Consider the following 25246-nt stretch of genomic DNA (forward strand, 5'->3'; position numbering starts at 1 on the left):
ATAGTACAGGTACCATATTCCCCGAACTTGTGAATCAGAAGTCGTAGTCTTAACGTCACAGCACACGCTGGTCTCAGTATTGTTTTCTTCCCTTTAACATATTCCATCTCTATGATATTAATTTCCTTTCAGAACGTTATACCTGGCATTTTATTTTTCTTATATGGTTTACAAATGTTATCTGTGGTAAGTTAGTTCAATAATGAAGCTGTCAAATACATCGTTGAATTAACTTGACTGATATTCAGAACTTAACTACTTTATTATTATTATTATTATTATTATTATTGTAAGAATCGTGATGATATGTAGTTTATTGCCATGGGTTTGGATCCCTTAATAAACTCCTCCTTGATAGACTTGCTCCAAACGAGCATGGTTTGATTTGGTTTGATGGTTTACATCATAGCTACACAAATAGACTATTTTGTACTGAGGCAACTGGAGTTACCAGAGGACACACTATTGCAGCCATCCTGTGCTGATATAATGGCAGGATTCTAACCTGCACACTTATACTTATAAATACACGTATAGTTACATATGTTACGGTTGTATATATAGTACTAGTAAAACTGATTTTAGAAATAAAATGAATATTAGCTTGAAAATCTGCGAGGTACAGTGAAATATCTCGTTTTAAACATTCATCGGAGACAGCTTTTGTTGAGTTCATGAAAACCCATAGGAGTCTTTTTGTTAAAACTAAATTAAAACTTAAATTCTATGATTGTATAGATAAATTGTATTCACATTTAATTACAGATTTGGTTTTAAAAAGATCAGATGCTGTACTTATTGACTGTACCCAAAGTAAATGAAAATAAATGTATGACATGCATTTTTTTATTTTAAATTTCCTTAAAATTTAAATTTCACATATGCGGCATATACAAATCAGTAAAAGGCATTGTGTATGCATTACGTTCCATTCCCTTACAAACATGATCAAGTCAGTTATTTAACAAGAGTTCCAGGTGGGGATAAGAGGTCTTGACAGACTCAAAAACTCTATATAAAAGATAAATGCCGTGGGAATTCGCATGGTAAAATATGCCAGAATGATCCTTTATGATATTTAAAGTTTCCCTATTTTAGGGAATGGCAGCCTTATCCGATGCCAACCTAGCACCATTTGTACAATCTTGAAACAGTTTCATTCGACCTTACTGGAATTAAGATTGTTCTTACCGGCTGTTTGAGCCCTGGTCTCTATCACTTGGAGTGCCTTTGCTGAATAAAATTACATTAGCACGTGACAAAATAGAATCTTGTTTGGTCAAAATTGTAATCTACTTGAAAGATGAAAAGCTTATATAAATTCTAATAACTAAATATTTTCACATATTACTTCACATAACTTAGGAGGAAGCATTAGGAGGATATCCTCCTAATGTCAGAGGTCCTCCTAATGTTGGTGTGTAAACATGGGGTTGTCCTCCTAATGTAGGTAATGTGTACAATCTGTTATCTTCTTCCATTAAATGGGTCAGAGCAATTTCTTGATCAGTTTCGATTATGTAATCAATATTATTTTGAAGACAACCATATTTGTATGTATTTCATGAAGATAAACATCTATATAGTTGTGCATTTGAAAACTGATATTAAAGAGGTATTCTTGCATAGATAATATTTCAAACACATTTGGTCTAATGTGATTTTGAACTTACCCATTCATACATTCTTCAGTTTAAACTTCTCTTACTTAAATCGGAAAAATCGTACTGCCGTAAATTTTTTCAGTGCCCACAGTTGTTTCTGGGATAAACCATTTTAATGCGAGAATGTTTTATTTCTCATAATGTACGTGTATAGGTTGACGTTTTATAATTTGTTTTATTTAATGAATCTGAATAAGGATTTAATTAATGTTTCAGTTCTGTCCTTATATACATCTCCAAGAACCTATTACGACTATATTTCGGAATATACTCCACTTGACAGACCTTACTATTCCATCTAATATTTCACAATGCTCACTCATGTACACAACCACTTGACTTTAACTAGCCAACCATAAATAGCTCCAAACTTGTAAATATGTTGATTATTAGAAACTTGACAACAACTATTTACAGATTTTATGCAATCTACGTGACAGAATTTAAACAAAAAAATAGATACAGTCATGCGCCAATAGTAAGAAAAAAATGTATATATACAAAACACCTTCCCTCATAACGGAAAAGAAAGATGCCTCATAAATGACACAAAATATATAAACCAAAGCACTATAGTACAAAGTTACGTAAAAGTGCATCTGTAATCAGATTCCCTTTCCTTTGATGTGCCTGATTCCGAAGTTATATTACTGCAAGCTTAAACCTTAACTTTAATAGGTTGACCTGGACCATGTTCTACATTATTTTCTACAAAATTAACACAAACTGGGCGAAAACTCACTTTTAGTCCAATTAATTGTCAAATTTGTCTCATGCAATCTAAGAAAGAATTTCCTTATAGTTTCCAGGTGGTCTTTAAAGGCGTCACTGTGTATTATGATGTCTTCGATGTGTGCATCAAATCCATCTACAAGAGGTGTAGCATGTTCATTAAGCGCTCGAATGTTGAGAAAGAATTCTTCATACCGAAAGCCATCACTTTATATTGTAAAGTCCACCCGTAAATGCAAATGCCGACATTTTGTTTGCTCTTTCGTAAGTGGAATTTTCCATAATTTTCTGTACAAGGTGACATATTTTCATTTCCAATTTTGTCAATGTTTTGGCACTAGTATACATGGCGAACTCCAATTACTTTGCTTGGGTCAATGAAGTCATTCTGAAACATATATTCAATTTTCTTTTTCAAACATTTCTGTTGGAGAAGATTCTAAAGATGCTGTTTCACATGCGTGGAATGTACAATTTCAACATATGGTAAATTGTATTAGTTCGTGTTGGAACATCTGGAAATAAGCGCAAATTTTCATAAACCAGCTGTTTTAACCCATACATTTATTGTGTATGCAGATGCGAAAGTGGTTGGTCCAGATTATTTCAAATATTGGAATTCCGAAGACTGGTTACGACGAAGTCACTACAGTCTAATTGCAAGACATGGTTTAGAACCACACTATGTGGGAAAGGTACACTAAATTGATAGACTGATTAACTGGACTATCTCTATCTACATACTCCTTTAACATATTTATATGGCAGATTTGTATATGTTCCCGCCTCCCAGGATTGTTGATAACATAATTTAAGTCACATTCATTTTCACTGTATAAAGAGCATAATACTTAACCTAAAGAAGATTTTGAGACACGGACAAGAGAGCGAGAACTTTATCACCAGGCTGAAACGTTTTGTTTCTTTTTTATATCTTTAAAGTTTTGTCATATGTTTGTTATATTTTTGATTTGATATATTGAATATTATTTCTTCCTACTTCACAGATTCTGGCAACATTTTTTCAACTATTATGCTCTTAATCTTTGGTAGAAAGATGTTTCTCTTTAAAAATGTCAATGATCCACGGACAGTATGACCTAAAACAAGTAATGATTCTTAAATTCATCTCCAGTGTGAAGTCTTATTGACTCCTAAATAATCATTCAATGGAGTTTCATTGGCTAGACAACTTTTATAGCTAAAAAGACTTGATGGTCTTACACAAAAAGAAACTTAAAATAGCAAGAACCAACAAATTTTGTAAAAATTTTGCAAATAATTTATATTATTAGAATGCAAAGTGTATATTTTAAAGAACTTGCGGTAATGCGAATTAAGTCCTAAATAGTGCTAATAGCGTTAGCAGAAGTTCAAATGTATGATGTTACAACTGAATTCCATTGGTATTCCAAAATAATTTCTAATATTGAATGTCTTGATGTGCGTGTAATCTCAAAAAGGCTAATATGCCACTGGTCTGTAGTGTGACAATGTGCAAAAAGTGTTTTGATGTATCACAATTATATGATCCAAAGTGTTCTTGTTTGAATTCCCCGAAATTCCAATTTAATTTTGTTCTTGTTGTTGTTGAAGGGCTTAACGTCATTTTCAGCACACGATAGGCTATACGTGGCGGCCAGTATTAATGGTGGAGGAAGAACCCGGGAAAACCCTCGGAAAGAATCACCGACCCACGAGAAGCTACTGGCAAGCTTTCTCATATACCCATATTGGCTGAATCTGAGACTCGAACCCACGCAGACAGAGGTGAGATGGCAGTGATATTTAACGGAGAGCGTTTAAGACCACTCGGCCACTCGATGCCCCCTCCAATTTAATGTTCCAGTCCAAGAATATTATTGATGAGCACTTTGTAATTCCGGTGAATAATAATTTGAATGAACTGCCCAATTGAAATACTGAACAAAAGCAATAATATGTATTATGTATCAGCTATTAAATGCAAGAATGAGTAATTACTCAAGTAAACAAGATTTTTTTAATAAAAAAGGTACATAATAGAACCAGGATGAGGGCCTATTACTAAATTATAATAAAGAACATGCGAAACATCAGGTAGGTCAGGTTTTTATGGAGGAATTCAAAGTCATAGACCCAGAGAAAAATTAAACATGTTTACTTAATAATTGTCTGACTAATTTATCCACAATCATAGGAAAATATTAGCTATATATTATTTTGTTTACAAAATAAATGTTACTGGGCAGGTTCAACGTGGATTTGATTTTCGACAAGGTCAGGTACCTTATACAAATGTATATACCATTTACACAATAATCATTAAGAAAACCAATAAAGAATACAAATTAAATATACGGAACAAACAATTGGAAAATTATGTGTGCCAAATCACCATTGTGGTTATAAAAGCCTCCTCAATTGGATTTTATCACGTATTTTGCAACAATCCTCTCGTTCATCATAATAAGTTCAATTAAATCAAAGCATCCAATCATGACTATGCGCTCCTACATTCATACAGTTCGAAAGCCGGAAACAAGTGCGAACCCCTCAGGTAGCATCTCGAGCTTATTGAGAAAAATATCCTCTATTCGGTATATCTTTGCAAACAGAAATTCTTGCAAAAGTTAAACTTGGGCAAGCCTGTACTATCCAAAATCTTGCAGGAACATGATTCAATCGGGACAAAAATAGTCTGTACTATTAGTTGTCTATTCACATAGGTATGAAAGATAATGATAGGGCAGATAAAGCAGACAAAGGTGCCGTGCAACTGCCCATTTCCGAATGGAAGATTCCATATTCTGATTTCAAATATTATATAATTATTCTTCATTCCTGGCTGAATAGAGAATGGAAACTCCACAAACAAGTGTCAGAACATTCAATTTATCAATAGAGAGTGATATCCCTCATATAGAATAAGTCATGAGGTGGTATTGTGCCGATTGCATATAGGACACACATACCTGACTCGTAGCAGCAGAGAGGGTGAACAGACCACATGCTGTAAGATCCATTTTTGAAAAATAACACTTCCTACGAAAATTGAAAAATATAAGGTCAATAACGTCATACCGAAGCTCTAACGTACCGCGAGTTTCTCTAATTGGGTTAGTTTATTTTCTTACTTTATTTTTGTCGTTAGTGGCTTGTAAAAGGTATGCGCGTTTTCGTTTACCAGCCGGATGTTTCACTGAGGTCGCACCCTCTCTGCTCCTATAATTAAAGCATTATTAAATCAACCAAATATGTTATCAAGACCTATATGATATCTTGTTCTGGGATCATGTAAATGTATTGTTATAGATCCGTTTGGAGTAGATTGTGCTTTTGAAAAGAAGTTTTTAAATCTAATCATGTCCATATCCCCACTACAACAAGTCCGATGAATGTTTCGCAGAGTATGTGTATCAACTCCATTAAACACAACTAAATATACAGTTATCTCTGATCACTTTAGGTATTTGTATATATCTCCGCGTAACATAGATAATATCTCTATTATTATGCATTCCACGAGAATATATTCTTGCTGGATTTATTTGGTTGTCAAGCATAACATCATCATACACAAATAAATTATTCATAAATCCGTCTAATTCATCTACGGACGGTGCTTCATTAATAACTGTAATAAAATTAATAATATCATTGCTATCTTCATTCAATAACTTTGTATTTTCATTAAGATCTTTACGTACATAGTAACATCTCTGATCATCAACTGACGGAGCCACTAAATATAACTTGTCCCATTTGAGCCATCTCATTATCAAATTAAGTAATAATTGCGTTTTACCAGACCCAGATGGACCTATGATTATCATTCTGATATAATCCGGTAACTTTGAAATATGTTTTACTGGCTCTTGTTTTCGTGTCGCTGAGAATTAATGACATCCATGTTGTAGAAATATAATAAATAAAATTGATATATAATGTGTTCAATGTAGAGAATTTACATCTACAAGTGGATTAAGAACAATAATAACAAAAAATAAAAAGTATGCACTTACAGGTAAATGTGTAAAATGTGGTACAAATAAATATAAATTTGTTTCTAATAATAAAATTCGTAGTGATATCGTTACTTCTTTAGGAACATTACCAGGAACTCCATGGTCTAAATACCCAGGAGAAAAAACACCTTCCTGGATATAAGTATTGTGGTCCTGGAACCAGACTTGATATCCGACTTGACGAGCGAGATCAACCAAGACCTGGAGAGTATCCAATAAATGCTATTGATCAAGCATATCATGTTCATGATGTAGCTTATAAAAGTAAAAATCTGCAACAGCGACATTTTGCAGATGTGAAGTTGATTCACTCGTTAAATTCCATAAAAAAATAAATCTTTCACAGAATCATTAGCTAATTGGTTGATAAGGGCCGCGATGAAAAGTAAACTAGTATTAGGAGCCGGTAATTAATCATCCAATTATTAAAATCGTGGAATCGTTTTACTATAGCCCAAGAAGATATTGGAAAGGTAGAGCAGCGATTAGTAAACTTGATGATGCAGCAAATGTTACACGTTCTGTTGCTGCAAAATGGTTAGCACGACAGGCAATATGGCAAATGTACCTACCACCGCCTAAAACATTTCAGCATGCACATTTTGATGTCAGCACTCCTAATTAAGTTCATCAAGCAGATATTTTATTTTTACCACACGATACTATTAAAATTGCTAGACGTCAATTGACAAACAAACACGTGTTGACTGTAGTTGATGTTGCAAGTAGATATAAGGAAGCAGAGCCGTTATCAACTAAAACAGAAACTGAAGTTTCTTCTGCTTTTGAATGAATTTATCAACGAATACCCTTACGATGGCCACAGTTACTACAGGTTGATCCTGGCAATGAATTCCTAGGTGCATTATCATTTCTAATGAAAAAACATAATGTCACAATTAGACGTGGACACACTGCAATTCATCGTGATCAGGCTATTATTGAACAATTTAATCGAACACTTGCTGAGCGGTTATTTGGATATCAATATGCAAAGGAATTAATTTAGAAAGATGTGAGATTTCGCAAATGGGTTGTAAGATTACCAAGTGTGATAAATGATTAAAATAATGAAATTACTCTAACAACTGCCATGAAACCCGTTAATGCGATTACAAAATAACATACACCAATACAATGACATGACTTTTCAAAACAACCAGTATTAGGTAATGTTACTGTACGATATTTAGATGAACCCGGTGAACTTCAAGGTCGTAAAAAAGAGCGATTGATCCTATTTGTATTGCAACACATACAATTTCTAGCATGGTAAGATCCACGGGTAGACCTGCAATCTACAGACTAGATTCAACTGCTCCTCAACGTGGATTAGTACGCGAGCAATTACAAGTAATTCTTGATGACACACAATCAAAGTCGCGCTTATTTTTTTTGGTTTATAACTGATTTTATAACTAATATTTTCGTACTATATCGTCGTTAGTTTCCTGAATTTGATTATTATTTTCTGTGACATCTATGATAACCATCCGCAACTAAGATATTCTTCTGACTCGAGACACTGCGAGATAAACTAAGTTTGACCATTCGATACAATCATCGACGATCCAAACATTTGTATCAGGTATGGTTAATCCTTCTCATTGCGTATCAAAGCGTCCGTGGAGTTTTTTTTCCATAATTAACGTGCTCTCAACAACATTGACAGGAACTAAAACAATATCATTTAATACAAGATTTTGTTTTTCTGACGATCCTAGTACATCAACATCGATATTCTGTCTTTGCGTATCTGCTGGTCGATAACACAATGGTACGGGTAGATTTGATTTTTTTATATTTTTGTAACATAAATAATTGTTGTTGAAGTGTATCTCGAACTATTTTTCTACTTGCAACTATCAAATCATTTTGTCTCCATAAATTCCAAAAAATTATTAATAATAGTTTCTGAAATTATTTCACGCATTATTTCACATTGAATTTTATTCGGTTGTAGTTTGATTAATTTCTTAACCTCTCTTAATTCTGGATCAAGCACTCTATGATCATTAGTTATTTCTTCATAATACTCTACAAAATTCCTCAGCCATTTATCTGGAGACAATCCAAGAAAAGGTGGTGGTTGACCATGATCGCCGCACATTATCACAGCAGTATTTTTTGTCAATAACCAATCAATACATATTTTTAACGTTTGTAATGAAACGGTGCATATTTCATCCCAAACAATAATCCTTGGAATATATTTCTCTCCCATTCGTTCAGGAGTCCATTTATCTCCCTTCCAAAGAAACAATTTATGATAAGTGCATGATTTAATATTTCTTTCTCTCATTTCTCTTGCGTGTCTGTGTGTAGGTGTTAATGCAACTATTTCTGAACAACTGCTCAAGAATAATTCGATCACACGTGTTGTTTTACCACAACTCCAGTCCCATTGAAATAAACTGTTTTATGTCTGGCTCCAGGATCAAATACAGATGGTGCTGATGACAATTTTGACATTTGATTTTTGGGTAATAAATGCTCTTAATTTCAACGTTTTATTCTCCATTCACCCCATGATGCATAAATGTAGTTGTTCTAGCCATACTGTATTCTTGTTGATATAAAATGAATCTGTAGCGACCCTGACAGCAAACTCAGAAAATCTACTTATCATCGATAATAGATTTATCTAAACGTATCTTAAATGAGTAAACTGCGGTGACTCACCATCAATAGAATTCACAATTGTACCTAATTTAGTTCTGTCTGATAAATTACTTCGACTTATAAACGCATTTTTATTCGTTGTATCAGCAATTATAAAAAAATTTCAGCATCGTCTATAATCAATCTTGCGCAATGTCGTTTATGATCATATGGTCCTCCTTGGATGAATTTACCTATCATTTTTCTGTCATGATCTTTTGCGATTTCATTTTCAAAATCAGTTATATCGGGATTTTCATCATCGGAATATTTCTTTTGTTGTGGTAACCAAACTTTTTCTGCGGACGATATGATATAATTGCTTTACTTATTAACAATAATAGTATCTTTACGTCTTGATATACCCTAATAATTATATTGTTGCATACATTGTTCTGAAAAATGTTTGCCAACCAGATGAAACAAATCGGATAAAGATTTTCAGCAAACTTAAATGAATCGATACAAGCAAATCCAGTCAAATCAAAATCTGGCAATGTTCCGCTTATCGATACTCTGGTCATCTTATGTGTGGGATGTCCAAATCGCTCAAAATACTTAGAACACTTTCCCATTTCAAGAAAACTTCCCGGAAAGCATGCAACAATATCAAACGAAATAACATATTTATAATCGCATTTAGTATTCCATAATCCACCGTGTCCATATTCGACACAACTTCTCTGTATTTCTTTAAGAAAATCTAACCGAGTTGTTTTCCACGAAGTTTTCTCTCTAGCAAAATGAGCAGCAACTAACGGAACGGTAAAAGAATTACTTAGTAATTGTTCAAAATCGTCATGGGTATATTTCATAGCAAGATTTCTCGGCGTTATTTTGTTAGCACCTAATTTTCTGACTGCAGATGTTTTACGTTGATTGTGTTAAACGAATTGTGCACTTATACTATGAACTGAGAATCACAATGTAGTTCAGTTGTGATAATTTCGCGTATTATTATTGTCCTTTTCTTATTATCTACTGTTGAATTTGGTCATAGTTAACATGTACGAACTTAAAGCTCCAAAAATGTAATAAACTGAAAGATGAAACAAAGATCATTGCTACACTAATCAAAATGAATACAGTGACAGTATTAGCGACTACCTTAGAATACATATAAACTTGTTAAAATAAAAAGGAAATGATAGAGATTGAAAAAATCTGAAGCCAAATACTCTCCCATCTCCAGTCTGGAGTATATGCAGTTATCGAAGTTTTGCCAAGGGATATATATTTCAAGCCGTGAAAATTAAGAAGCCACATTTAAATAGCAATCAGTACAATTAGAGATTGATTTTATTAACCTTGGCAAACACGTGGCCTTTGCAATTTAGGACGATCTACAGGGCATTATTGATAGATATGATGTGTTCAGCTTATGCCTACGGAATGGTGCCATGGGGGGGGAGTAGTATGAAGGAGAAAAAGCAATTACACTTAGATAAAATAACAAGCTACAAAATTGGGGATTATCTTTAATTGCGCATCGAATACAATAGTATATACCGCAGATACACATTTTGAAACTATATTTGCATAGTAGGCATTTCTGCTTAAGTGAAAAAGATAATGATATGATGGATGTATGGAGAAATTAACTGCTGCAAGATGGAAAAAATATTTTTTCTCACAAGCATATAATAGCTGGCCCCACACTTTTCAAGTTCGTTTATTATTGCTTTTAGTTGTACTAATCCGAAATGTGTTCATGTGACTTGAAGCTTTGTTTTGATTTCAAACATTCTGTGCCATTTCGGCCATTATGGGCATAATTTTATTAATTTCGCATTGTTTTCCTAATTGCTAAACACTGCACAACTACGTACCTCGATCTAAGTTATAAGGTGACAAAATGTTTTATCTGTATTCACGTCAACTTCTTAAAAACATAATTGGGAGAAAAAATAATAAATTTGTAACTAAACTGAGAAACAATATTCGCATGATATTTGAGTAGTGTTTGCAGTATTTATCATGTGGATTGAATGAATGTATCGTGAAAAATCAATGAAATCTGTATGAATTATAAATAATGCATACAGTGCATCCGCTACCGAAAATATTTAAGTGGTTGCCCATTTGTATTACTTCCCGCTGTCCATTTAGTAATAATACACGTAAACTCTCCAGATGACCAAACCAGCAATTCTAAGTATGTTTATTAAGCTGTTGGTTATAGAATGTGGCATCACGTGCTTCGCAGAGGATGCATAAAATTTTCCCGATAAGGTACCACGTATTTAAATATAACAAGGTCACAAATTTGTTAGCCAAATAAAGAACGTTACACTACTATACAAAGGTCACTTATTTGTTAGCCAAAGAAAGAAGAACGTTATACTACTACACAAAAGGAAATGATTGGGAAAGGACAATCTCACTAACTGAAGATAGCATTGATTGCACAATTTTAACGAAGGAATTAACAAACAGACATTAAATGTTAAAGTATCAGTTCCATAATTACATCGATAGAAAGCGTTAATAAGTACTTAAATATTGATAAACCAAGAAACATTAATTCCAACTGACTAAAGAGTAATTCGATGAAGTATCACTACTGGGTCACAAGTTGATAAGGAATGATGAAGAGTGCAAAAAAATTGTGGATGGATGGCAGAATCTTTTCATTTAGGACCTGGTATTATGCAGGGATGTCCTTTGTCACCAAAAGCAATTTTACTAACCAGCAAAAATACTGTCATTAAAATCTCAGGCAAGCAAAAACCAAATCACAAAAAAGCTTTTATTTACACTAAAATGCTACAATGTACAAGTTCCCATGCCTTATTGGCAACGTATATGCAAATTCCATTTTGAAATATGGAACCTTCATATCAATAATCAGTTATTAATCCATCTCTTAGTTTATATTGATTTATTCTGAATATCGTTTTAAAACAAATAGTTGTTGCAGGCAAATTTAGTGTGTCTTTCCATGAATTATCCTTTCATAATATACCTTTTGCTGACCTCAACGCCAAGAAAGCAAATATAGATTGTCACATATAAGAAATGTAAACGTTATTGTGCACAGAACACATATAGAACAAGTCTTATTGTCATTACAAGAATTATGATGCATCTTGGAAACTACCATTTGCATGTGCTACAAAATGTTATTTTTCTTAAACACAAATACGAGAATTATCCTGATTTTGAATAAAGTATTATTTAGTATACCTCCTGTAAATAAAGGTATCAACTAGTTAAATTTAGCATCGTGTATTTTAAATATGGAAATAAATTCAATAACAGATATAGCTCTTACAAAATATTAAATTCGTCTGAAATAAAGGCATACAAAAGTTCAAATATATCTTTAATTATAAAGTTCCATTTTTACTATCAAAACTCGTGCACTGTAGTAAATACTTTCGATTTAGTATGTTATTTTAAATATTTATTTTGAGTATTTATTACACTGAAAAATATTGTACGGTGTGCTGCTGAGATGATGCCCAACAGTGGCATACCGAATAGAGGGGAATGGGGATCAATCGTCCCGGGCGGCACTTCTGTAGGGGCGGCAAAAAAGGGAAAAGAGAAAAAAGGAAATAGAAAAACAAGGAAAAGAGCGATAGGGAAAGGGTGGTAAATGAAGATAATAGTTTGAAACTTTGGTGACCCCACCTTTGATCAGAGTATCGCTAAATAAAATAAGCGGCAGAGGGCGGCATGTTGGATCTCCGCCCCAGGCGGCATTTTAGTTCCGTTCACCTCTGATATCCAGACCCATGGTCCACTATGCACGGAGAAAATAAAGTACTTTTAAAAACCTTCAGTACAAACTTAGTTGTTTTCTTTTTAAATTAGTCTCCACATATATTATTATGTTGTCAGCATCTTTGAAATACATTCAAACATTTGTAAAACATAACTGATTTTCTAATTATTTTAACTGTTTACCTGAACAACAGAATACAAATAAATATATTTTGTGAAAATATGAAGAAGTATACAATTATACAGAAGTTCAAGAATGGAAAAGTACCAGATCCTACATGTATCAAAACAAAAGCGATTAAGGCAGACCTTAACCATAAACATAAAAGTTTTCCCAGCTTTTGGAATGACTTGGAATGACGAGAAAGTGATCGGTGGTTGGAAGGAGGGATATCTTATGAAACTACCCAAGATCTTGCAAAACTACAGAGAAGTAGTGGTATCAGTACCTTGAACAGCACTGAATATATTAATTTTTGAAAGGTTAAAGCTAGGTATAAAAAAGTATGAGACGAGCTAAATCATGTACAGATCATATAGTTCCTTGTGAATCATTGTAGATCAATCTTGCGAATGGAATTATCAGTGTGCATCACACTCGTTGACTCGTAAAAAAGCACTCGATAGTGCAGACTTTATCGAAATGTATGGGAAATTATATAGAATACCGCAAAAACTGATGCCGACACCTGTCACATATGGTAGAAAAAGGAGGCAAAATAGGTTTCTGCTCTTTGCTTACCATTGTAATAGACTAAATCATGCAAAAACTAGTTGGAACCGCAAGATAAAGTGATGGGAGTAAACGTATGAACAACGGAAAGGGATTATTGGATTTTAAATATAATCGGAAATACCTGTGAGAGACAGAAATGGATACACAGAGCCAATTGATATAGCAGAGAGTTGTTGATGACTTATGCTCCACCGGGTCTAAAAGGATACAAGTCATGGTTTGCGCTCAAAAGAAAAAGGTATATGTTTTATGCTTTATTATGCATGCTTACGATTATGCATATTGATAGTTTCTTCTGTATACATGGCATATATGCATCACAATAATACTCACCCTTACATCTCTACATTAGTTCATTAGAAGACATTGTTTGACAACTATTTGTTTTTAATAATCTGTACATTAGTTAAACATCTCTGCTCAATATCTTCTTGCCTATATTGTTCTCAGAAGTTTACTCATTGTATTCAAATCCTGCATAAACTGCTTCACCTGGACATGCGCCATTCTCACGTTCATCATCTTTCATCAATATCCTTTTCTAAGTTTCACGATACTTGCTATGTCAATTCCACGGTTATTCCTAGTATTCTCACGTTGTATAAACGGATCGTATTAATCGATTTCCATTGGAATTATATATTATTCAATTTTACGAAATAAATTTCGGTAAGAAGCTCTTTGTAGAGCATAGATTAAAAGATGCTAAAGCTGCGAACATTTCTGATAATTTTAATTATTCAGTATCTGAATCGAACTGATGATACAGTCTAGTAGTAAATGAAGTTGACATATTCAGTGTTCATGATGTTATCCGTACTATAACTGGATATCTAGTACATTCACACGGCCGCAGACATTTCCTGTTGACGAATACAACCCAGTATCGTTGTGAATAATGTCTGCATTAGGCTGATATATCCAGATAGACTAGTCGTTACAAAGAGGCGTGTTCGTGTTTTAAATAATTTTGCTAATTCACGTCATTTATATTTTGCTCCGTTTTTCCTGATTAAACAGAAACGCAAGTTGCCACATGGCTGCATTGTTTCCACGACTGGCTGCTCTGTCACTGTTACCATTAAGAAGTATTGAATGACGCAGACATCGGTAGCTTGCCAAAGTTATGCCCTCCTTACTTAGACAGTAGGCAAGGAGATTGCAAGCTGTATCTCTATGCAGAACAGTACTATCTTGGACAACAGTTTTCATCAACTTTAATAGGGTCTGCTGTTGGTATACATTCATTCTCAATGCACTGTAACACTGATGCAGGAGGAACAGTGCATAAATGTTGGAATCCACCACAACCCAACCATAACAAACGTGTTCTCCGGATCCATAACAGACAAAAGATCGGTGCATCTCCAACACCAAAGGCTTCGGGGTATATTCAATCTCCTTGTCTAGGTAAACAACTGAATGTGCTATGAGTTTTGTTAGAATATTCCTGATTGAGACACCTTTTAACAACATTTCTACAGTTCCCCAAAGGATGTAATGCCGATGAACAGACGTCTTGGCTAAGGAAAAGTTCAACGTATCCTGAACGGACTGTAACACTAGGACTGCTTTCATTGGTTTCTTACACATATAGTTGATAGCAGCAAGTTTAAGGGAACTAGCTATATTGCCATATTTGTGTCCAATCATTAAGGATACAAGAAAATATTTATTTGTAGTTTCCAGGCAGATTTTCCGTTGACGTGGTTCCTTGTAATCTGTTGCGTCTAGCCTACCGCAAACGCCACCAATCAAAACAGACACAGCTTGCTTCAGAAACGTTGACCCATGGTCATATTCGTATTGCAATTGCTTTAGCGGCTTACATGGATGATCGCAATAGGACTGTGTTAAGAAGGTCTGGATAAGGTCTAGGCAAGTCATGATTGCAAAATACTCGGGACCAAAAGTACTAAAATCTTCGCCGATGATGCCTTGGTCCACTGACTGAAGTGCGAGTACCTCTCCAATCTGGTCACATTTAATTCTGAGTACAAATCGACCTTTATCTGCAAGCAGCTGTTGCAGCAGCTGAGTCAACTGAAGCCTTACATGCCCACACACTTTTTTCTGAAACAAATTGTTTGTGGGAATGAAGTAGTCTGGGAAGTATCCCATCATCACCCAATTGCTCAACATCTTTAAGCACATATCCGTACAAAATAAGAGATTTTCGGGTTGCCACATGGCTTCCTTTGTTGATTCTATCATGTGAAACATGAGACATTTGACATGATAACTTGATAAAACATCTTCCATATAAGGTTTAATAAGAAATTTAACCACCATTTTTAAAAGAATGTAGCAGTTCATCTGAACGGAGTTAAAGGCATCCACAAGCCTTCTTTCCGTTATAGAAAAACATAGCCTCCATTCTAAGGATTCGTCATAACTTAGTGGTGAGCCTTTGAATTCAAGAATCACAAAATCATCTTTTGCTTCATCACTTTCCAGAATCTGTTGAAACTTGGGATTCTGTCTTTCACGCGACAGCAAGTGGAATAAATCTAATTCCCTGAACTTCATCTGTAACGCAGAACTCACATCCACTTTCTTGTCATACGAACCCTGTAGTAGCGCACGTACACGTTTTTCGTTATCCTTCTTGTCGAACATTTGATTTACTTCTTTATGCGATATCAATGGTAGCTGTGTTTCATTGCTTGGCGTACACATATAAAATATATCTCTCTCTCCGCATTGTAACTGTACGTATCCAGGAGGAGCACCCCTTGTCAAAACACTACACTGTAGGCACCGATCATCCCATTTCTGTGCAGTGTTTGTGACCATGAATCGATTGCAAACAAGAACAACATCTATGTTCGACTTCATACCTGGTGTTGTGGATCCTTCTGCTTGGCTTCCAGAGAGGATAGCGCTGCAGTTCCTTGTATATCTATCCGTTATCGATCTCAGCGCCTCGAAGAATTCCCAGTTTTCGCTTCGCCGCTGCCTTGTCTCTTCTGTTGGACAAATTATTTGCAAATAGTCGGAGAGTAGAAGGGAAACAGGTATGAAATAGTTGGGTATATCAGCATCCATCTGCAAAAAATATTAAATTTTGAAAAGAAAATAATGAAGAATATAGTTTTAAAATTGCATTGTGTCCATATAACTTTTAGGTGAATTTGGGAGAAGAAGGTCACATTTAAGGGTACGCGATTTATGGGTTATCATATCATAATCCTTGTATAACCCAGATTTTTATATCTAACCTAGGGACGACGATATGCGATTGATATTGGGAATGATCTGCAAACTCCAAGACGTAAACATTTATCACAAACTTCAATAATAAAGAAATTGTTATTTTGAGAGACATGTTTTAGTTTGTTAAAATCAGCTGTTGATTTCCGAAACAGGTCTGCGTGTTTATTTTTCTTGCTACTTCCAATCAATGGTTGTGCGGAAGGTACAAGTTACGATACATACAAACTGAGAATGTCGACTTCATTAAATATTCAATACTTATACTTTACATGAATTTTAGAGCATATGCTCTCAAATTCATGTAAGGTATATGTATTAAATAAACAAAAATAAATAAATAAATAAATAAATATTGAATAAAGTGTACTCAGATTAAAAATGTCATATTATCATTTAATCAACGTCAACATTCTTTGCGTTCTGAGATGCAGACCAAATTTTCTGTTGCATATACAAATTTATAAGCCACCCAAGTACAATGAGTAACGTTACTAATTACGAGAAACTAACGCATCGTTTCAACGTGTTTATCCTTTGGCTTTTTTATTGCAAATTTCCGTGATTAAGAAACTGAATTTAAGAAAATCTAACTTGGACTTGTTATGCTGCTAAAAAGATATTCTGAACTGCCAAAGAATCAAAAATATGTTACTTTCAATTAAATCCACTTCAACTACCGATTCTGCAGCAAGGTAAACTCAAAATCCAGTGCTGTTCAGACAAATTTACTTTTTGCCATTTCTTGTTCATTTATTACTCAGCCTTTTATCAGGATTCAGACATGCAGACGACCAAAAAGTGTACGTAATGGACAGAACATTATTGTATGATAGTGATGAGAAAGTCTTGTACGTCTATGGTTACCCCTCACCACCTTGCAATATGACTATCAGCCTAGTGTGTCAAATGTGCAAACATAGGATATCATCACAAGGTAAATGATAAAACGCATTATTTGTCATAAATTTCGGCAGGTTCAGCTTAATATTGTTTACTAGACTGCTGTTGATGCATGCATATGTATTTCGTTATGTTTCATTGCCAATTCCAGACTTCATTTACTAAATACTATGCCTCTCAACGATATGCAAGATGGTTGGACGTAAATCCAAGTAATCAATCAATCAAAATGATTACTCTCGCTGCATACATATCCTTGCCTTCGCTTAAACAATATTTATTGGATACTATCGTCCATTACTTCATATATAGTACATCACACATTATTGAGAAATAAGCAGTACTGAATATGTTGACGTCTTTCTTTGTTAACAATATGCTCAAAATGCACGTTTATACATTCACTGGCGTGAATACAATACAGTAAAATAGAGACATACATTGCTTTAAGTTGAATGCGGTGCTAAATGAGAGGTTGGTGGGAGGTTGTATAGTACAGATTGATATTTTAGTGATATAAGAAAGCATTATGACCAGGATTAGACCACAGTGAGGAGGTAATTTACACAGTCTAAATGAAAATGTTGATTGCTGTTATGAATGTTTGTACCGTTTTAAATATCTCCTCGTTTTCCTCATTCGATAACAGGGAATCCCTGTTATTAAAGAAGATATATCAGAATCATGCCGGAGGTTTCCTATTGTGAATTTTTAGACAGTGCTACATGGAGGACAATACAGAAGGAACGTTTTTAGCAATTTCTCTCGTTCAATATGAAAATATATCGTTCAGTGCCAAATTATTTTTGAAGTGATCAGTGTTAAGCGAATAACGGCCTAATCAAAATCAAGCATAAAAATATGAGTAATTATTTCGCCTCGGTAGTAGGAAGCTATGTTATTTTCTAAATCCTTATTCAGAAAAATCTGATTAAAAACAGACGGAAGGCTTGCCAATAACTTCTAGTAAAAAGATTCAATCAATAACATATTTTTGGTAAGAAAGTGTTTTGGTATAAGCTGGTCCAATCAATGGTGCTCGTAAACTCTATCGTCAATCTGTATAATGTTTACCTGTTGAATGTTTGGCTTTGTAACTAGCAATAACTTCCGGTTCTTAGCAGCCCACGAACTTGCCCGAGCACTGGGTCCTGATCTGTGTGCTGCTTTGCCAATGTTTCATGCATTTATTAGGCGTGGCAATGTGAGAGAAAAAGCCTGTATGGGGCACATGGAAAGACAACGACGAAGTTACAGCATCATTCTGGTCTTTATGTGTGACATGGAAGACTCGGTGGTCTTGATGTATATCAGTACCAGCAGCCAGAAACATGTAAAATAGATCCGCTCAGAAGAGCGAAACACTTGATGACCTTCCTTTGATAAAGGCAGCACTCATACAGCACACAAAGAGGGCTGCGTACCAGGCTGGTCACTGCATTTAGCAGATGAAATCTGTCTTTCCAGAGTTTCCGTCGCCAAGTGGGTGATAGGACAACAAAAATGTCAAATGTGGTTGGGAAATGTGTTGCACAATTCTTTCAGAATCTAAGAAAACTTATCAGCAATACGTTTACATCAATTACACAAAGGGATGCAAACAGTGCAACTGCCGAAAGGTAGGTCTCCAGTGCACAGTTCTTTTTCATTGTGTTATCTTTTCATATATATTATATTACAAGATCCTCATTTCTCTTCCAAACGAACCTATTTATCGATCGACAATATTGTATTTAAGTGAAGAAGCTTCTTATATTGTGTTGTTAATGACATATTTTCGTTTACGCTTACTCATTAAAAGCAAGGAAATCTAAGCACAGGCTGCTTCAGGTGATAAAGGTGGAAAAGGGTTGTCGCCAAAGGCTTACGAGAATGCATAATACTACCTAACTTACACTGGCAACTTCAATTCTACAGATCATCACCTCGAATGTGTGCCTTTAGCTGTTATTCAGATCATTCGGCTATTTACAAAACAAGTATTGACCGAAAAGCTGCGAATGCATAAAACTATTTTTTAATTCGTAACTTCTTGCTCAATTTATTCGATCGATCCAATCGCTGAAAAAGCTGAGGTTATCCAAATACATTGCGGTTTCTTTTCTGCGAAAATATTTCTGGCGAACAAAATGCATGATTGTTCTGTATTTTACTGCTCGGGTTTACGCGCGGGTCCCCCTGTGAGCGTATGGGAAATTATATAGGTTACCGCATAAACTGATGCCGACACCCAACATACATAGTAGAAACTGGAGCCATAATAAAGTTTCTGCTGTCTTTTCTCTTGCTTACCATTGTAATAGACTAAATCATGCAAAAACGAGTTGGAACCGCAAGATAAAATGATGGGAGCAAACGTATGAACCAGGAAAAGGGGTTATGGGATTCTGAAGCAAATATAATCGGAAATACCTCTAGTCATTCGGTATATGAATCGTATTGATGATGTAGTCTGGTAGTAGATGAAGTTTACATATTCGCACTATTCCTGATGTTATCTATACAATAACTGGATATCTAGTACATTCTAACGGACGCAGTCATTTCCTGTTGTTCTTCTATACAACCTAATATCGTTGTGATTAATGTTTGGTTTGGCTGATATGCCCATGTAGACTAATCATCACAAAGAGATGTGTTCGTATTTTACTTAATTTTGCTAATTTACTTACATTTATATCTTGCGTCTTCGATTAAACAGGAACGCAAGTTGTCACACGGCTGCATTGTGTCCACGATTGGCTGCTCTGTCACTGTTACCATTAAGAAGTAATGAATGACGTAGACATCGGTAGCTCGCCAAAGTTATTCCCTCCTTACTTAGACAGTAGGCAAGAAGATTGAAAGTTGTATCTTTATGCAGAACAGTACTATCTTGGACAACAGTCCTCGTCAACTTTAATAGGATCTGCAGTTGGTATACATTCATTCTCAATGCACTGAAACACTGATGCAGGAGGAACAGTGCATATATTTTGGAATCCACCAGGTAGAAAATGAACTTAATTCTGGACAAGGTCAAGCACAACAGACAATATCAATGCGATATAAGGAAATAAAAACATTAAAACCAAACAAACAAACAATGCAAATTAAATATAACAGCCAGGCTGATGTGCCAAGATAGACTAATCATTTCAAACAGGTGTGTTCCTATTTAATTAATTTTGCTAATTCAGGTATATTTATACTTTGCGTCGTTTCAGATTATACACGAAGGTAAGTTGCCAGATGGCTGCATTGTTCCCACGACTAACTGCTCTGTCACTGCGACCATTAAGGAGTAATTAATGACCTAGACATCGGTAGCTTGCCAAAGTGATGCCCGCGTTCCTTAGACAGAAGGCAAGGAGATTGAAAGCTGTATCTATGTGAAGAAGAGTAATACCTTGGTCAATTATCCTCATCAATTTTAATAGGGTCTGCAGCCTGTTTGAACTGATCCTCAACGCACTGTAACACTGATGCAGAAGGAACAGAGTATAAACTTTGGAAACCTCCGCAGCCCAGCTATACCAAAATTGTTCTCCGGTTTCACCACTGACAAAAGAACGGTGCATCTCCAACACCAAAGGTTTCGGGGTGTATTTCATCTCATTTTCGGTGTAAACAACTGAATGTACTATGTGTTTCATGAGAATATTCCCGATTGAGACACCATTTGGCAACAGTTCTACCGTTCCCCTAACGATGTAATGGCAATGAACAGGTGATGTGGATAAGGCCAAGTTCAACGTTTCCTGAACTAACTGCAACCACAGGAATGCCTCCATTTATTTCTCACACATATAGTTGATAGCAGCAAGTTTAAGGGAACACGAAATATTGCCAGATTTGTGTCCAACCATTAGGGATAAAAGAAATCGTTTCCTTTTAGCTTCCAGGCGGATTTTCCGTTGATGTGGTTCCTTGTAATCTATTGTGTCTGACCTACTGACACTTCTGCAATCAAAACAGACACAGCTTGCTTCAGAAAGGTTGACCCATGTTCATATTCGTATTGCAATTGCCTTTGAGGCTCGGATAGATGATCGCAATAGGAGTATATAAAGAAAGTCTGGATAAGGTCTAGGCAAGTCCTGATTGCAAAATACTCAGAACCGAAAGTACTAACATTTTTGCAGATGATGGCTTGGTCTATTGACCGAAGAGCGAATACCATTTCCAAGCCGATGACATTTAATTCTGAGTACAAATTGACCTTTCTCTGCAAGCAGCTGTTTCAGCAGCTGAGTCAGCTGAAGCCTTACATGCCCACACACTTCTTTCTGAAAAATATTGTATGTGGGAATGAAGTAGTCTGGGAAGTATCCCATCATCACCCAATTGCTCAACATCTTTAAGCACATCTCCGTACATAACATGAGATTTTCGGGTTGCCACATGGCTTCCTTTGTTGATTCTATCATGTGAAACATGAGACATTTTACATGATAACTTGATAAAACATCTTCCATATAAGGTTTAATAAGAAATTTAACCACCATTTTTAAAAGAAATGTAGCAGTTCACCTGAACGGAGTTAAAGGCATCCACAAGCCTTATTTCCGTTATAGAAAAACATAGCCTCCATTCCCCGCATTCGTCATAACTTAGTGGTTAGCCCTCGAATTAAAGAATAACACAATCGTCTTTTGCTTCGTCACTTTCCAGAACCTGTAAAAGATTGGGATTTAATCTTTGATGAGACAGACACTGGGATAAATCTATTTCCCTGAACTTCACCTATAATGTAAAACTCATGTCCACTCTTGTTCCATGCAAACGCTGTAGTAGCTCAGTACACGTTTTACGTTATTCTTTGCAGCGGAGTAATCGTCGTACCTCAGAATGAGAAATCATATGTGCTTGTTTTTCATTGTTTATCAGAGACATGCCGTTAAAGATATCATCTCTTTCTGCGTATTTTAATAGGACGTAGCCAGGAGGAGCACCTATTGTAAAGAAATTACAATATATGCACCGATGATCCCATGTGGGTACAGGCTTGGTTACTATGAATCAATTGTAAACAAGAACAACATCTGGGTCCGAATTCAGTCCTGGTGTTGTGTTTCCTTCTGCCTGGCTTCCAAAGATGAAAGCACTGCATTTTCATGTATATTCATCCGTTATCGACCTCAGCGCCTCGCAGAATACCCAGTGCTCATTTGTCGCCTCCTTGTATCTTCTGTCGCACAAATTTCTCGCAAATAGTCGGAAGGCTGGAGGGAAATATGTATGAAATAGTTGGGTATATCATCATTCAACTGAAACAAAATTATTACAGCTTGTAAAGAAAATAATTTCATGAGAAATATAATTTTAAATTCTCTTTATCTTCATTTAATTTTCGGTGAGTTTGGGAGATTAGGGTCACATTTAAGGATGCACGATTTAGGGTTTTTGATATGGCAATTTTGCTATCATACTCCAAATAAACCCCAGGCGCTCATGTGAATCAGTGGGCCGACTGTATGTCGTTGATATGGGGCATGATACGCAAATAGCAGTGCGTATACATTTATCATAAACTTAAATAAAAATTCATTATTCATTCTAAGAGATATGATTTAATTTGTGTAAATAAGCTGCTGATTTCGGAAACAGGTTTGTGTTTTTACTTTTCTTGCTACATCTGCAGGTTAGGATACATACAAATTGAGAATGCTGACTTCATTAAATATTTAATACATATACTTTACACGAAGGTGCAGGCATATACGATAGAAGAACTGGTCTGCATCTCAAAACAGAAAGAATCTTGATGCTGATTAAATAGCAGCATGACATTTATGAGCCAACTAAGTAGACGGAGACAAGTTACTAATTAAGGGAAACTCACGCACCGTTTCAACGTTTATATTTATCGTTAGCCTAACTACTGCACAATTTATGATTCAGAAACCGAATTAAAGAACATGAAAACTTCTCTTATCTTGTTATTGAACAGATACTTTGAACCAGCCTAGCCTCGAAACTATATTGTTTTCATCTAGGTTTTGTGTATCTTTCGTCCATAAATCAACTTCACCTACATATTCTGCAACAAGGTAAACTCAAAACTCGTTGTGACAAATCTTTGTTTCGTCAAGTGTACTTTATACCATTTCTTGTTCATTATTAATCGGTCGTTTATCATAATTCAAACATGCAGACGATCAAGAAATAGTACGTAATGGACGCAATATTAAGACGTGATACGGATTAGAAAGTCTTATATATCTGACTAACACACACCCAATACAACTATCATTCTAGCGTATGCAGAGATCGCATATCACTTCGGGACATATGATAAACGTATTATCTTTTTAATTAAGCTTAGACCAGTTTAGCATAATATTGTCTACCTGACCTCTATTGACGTATATATATTATTTCGCTATATTTCTGTACCTATTCCATACTTGATTTGCCTCTCAGTGATATGCAAGATGATTTAGCCTTGTTATATGAATATCATTTACTTGGTTTAAGCAATGTTTATGGAATAATATCATCCAATAATCCATATCGAGTATATCATATATAAAAGACTGAAAAACAAAACATTGCTTCATATGTTTAACTCTTTCTTAGTTAACAGTATAAAGATGCATATATGTACATACACTAGCTTGAATGCAATGCACGCAAGATCAAAAACTAGATACACAAAATTGCAACACTTATAACAATGATGACATTTTAGCATTATATATATATATATATATATATATATATATATATATATATATATACATACATACATACATACATACATACATACAGCAATATAATAAAGGAGATGAACAAATGGTTTTAAGTTGTTTTGGTGCTGGATCAGAGGTGCACTGGGGAGGTTTGTATAGTACAGATGTCGCAAATATATATGTGATGCAATTATATAAATCCGGCCAGAGTTCCAATGATGAAATGAAAATGATCGAAATTTCTCATGAAAATGACATCTTGTTTTAAGATATAAGTCACACGTATAGGAAGTAACTAAAACCAGTTGGCGGGTGCATCAAGGATATGAATACAACCAGTAAAGTTAGTATTCTGGGCAGTTTCCTCTGTTTCATTTTTAAATTGAAAATATGAGTACGGTACCATATTGTATAATATTTCATTCCTCAAAACAACTTTATTCAAAGATATATATTGAAATGTCATGTAATGTATGATTTTAAGAGTTTAACGTTAATTCTTCTGAATCCTCGTATGCTATCAAGAGTCTAATCATAAAGTAGATAACGCCCAAAGGATAACTTGTAAGATGCGTGATTCATTAACTGTCAATTTATACCGCAATACATTTTTAAAAATAATATTATATTCTTATACTGAAAATGTTAATTACTTTACATGATTTTATCTACTCCATCTATGCCTTCTATCATAACAAAGTGTAGAGTTAAGTCAACAGGAAAGGGGTGAATGGTATCAATGCACGAAAAGAAGTATCGCAGACTCGAAGACATTGTCTCTCCTATAATGAAAATAACAAAGCACACCGAATTTACACCAATCTATTGTTTTTGTTTCCGTTATTTAGGTCAGAAACAACACGGTGCCGCGGGTGGCACAGTGGTCTAAGGCGCTCGCCTTTACAGATCACTCACACATCTCGCCTA

General features: G+C 35.0%; 2 protein-coding genes across 2 annotated transcripts in view; both read right to left on the reverse strand.

Moving 5' to 3' along the window:
- Window positions 1–25246, reverse strand: part of LOC149775608 (uncharacterized) — a 222246-nt gene that overhangs the window by 121482 nt on the left and 75518 nt on the right. The window lies entirely within an intron of this gene.
- Window positions 10540–25246, reverse strand: part of LOC149775609 (uncharacterized) — a 31731-nt gene continuing 17024 nt past the window's right edge. Inside the window, exon 4 of the mRNA XM_089943144.1 lies at window positions 10540–16577. Within this exon, the coding sequence (XP_089799270.1) occupies window positions 14517–16577 (2061 nt within the window). The 3' untranslated portion in view covers window positions 10540–14516. The remainder of the gene's footprint in view (window positions 16578–25246) is intronic.

This window comes from Sinohyriopsis cumingii, chromosome 19 (genome assembly GCF_028554795.1).
Source record: "Sinohyriopsis cumingii isolate HCF-2022 chromosome 19, ASM2855479v2, whole genome shotgun sequence".
NCBI classification, from domain to species: Eukaryota; Metazoa; Mollusca; class Bivalvia; order Unionida; family Unionidae; genus Sinohyriopsis; species Sinohyriopsis cumingii.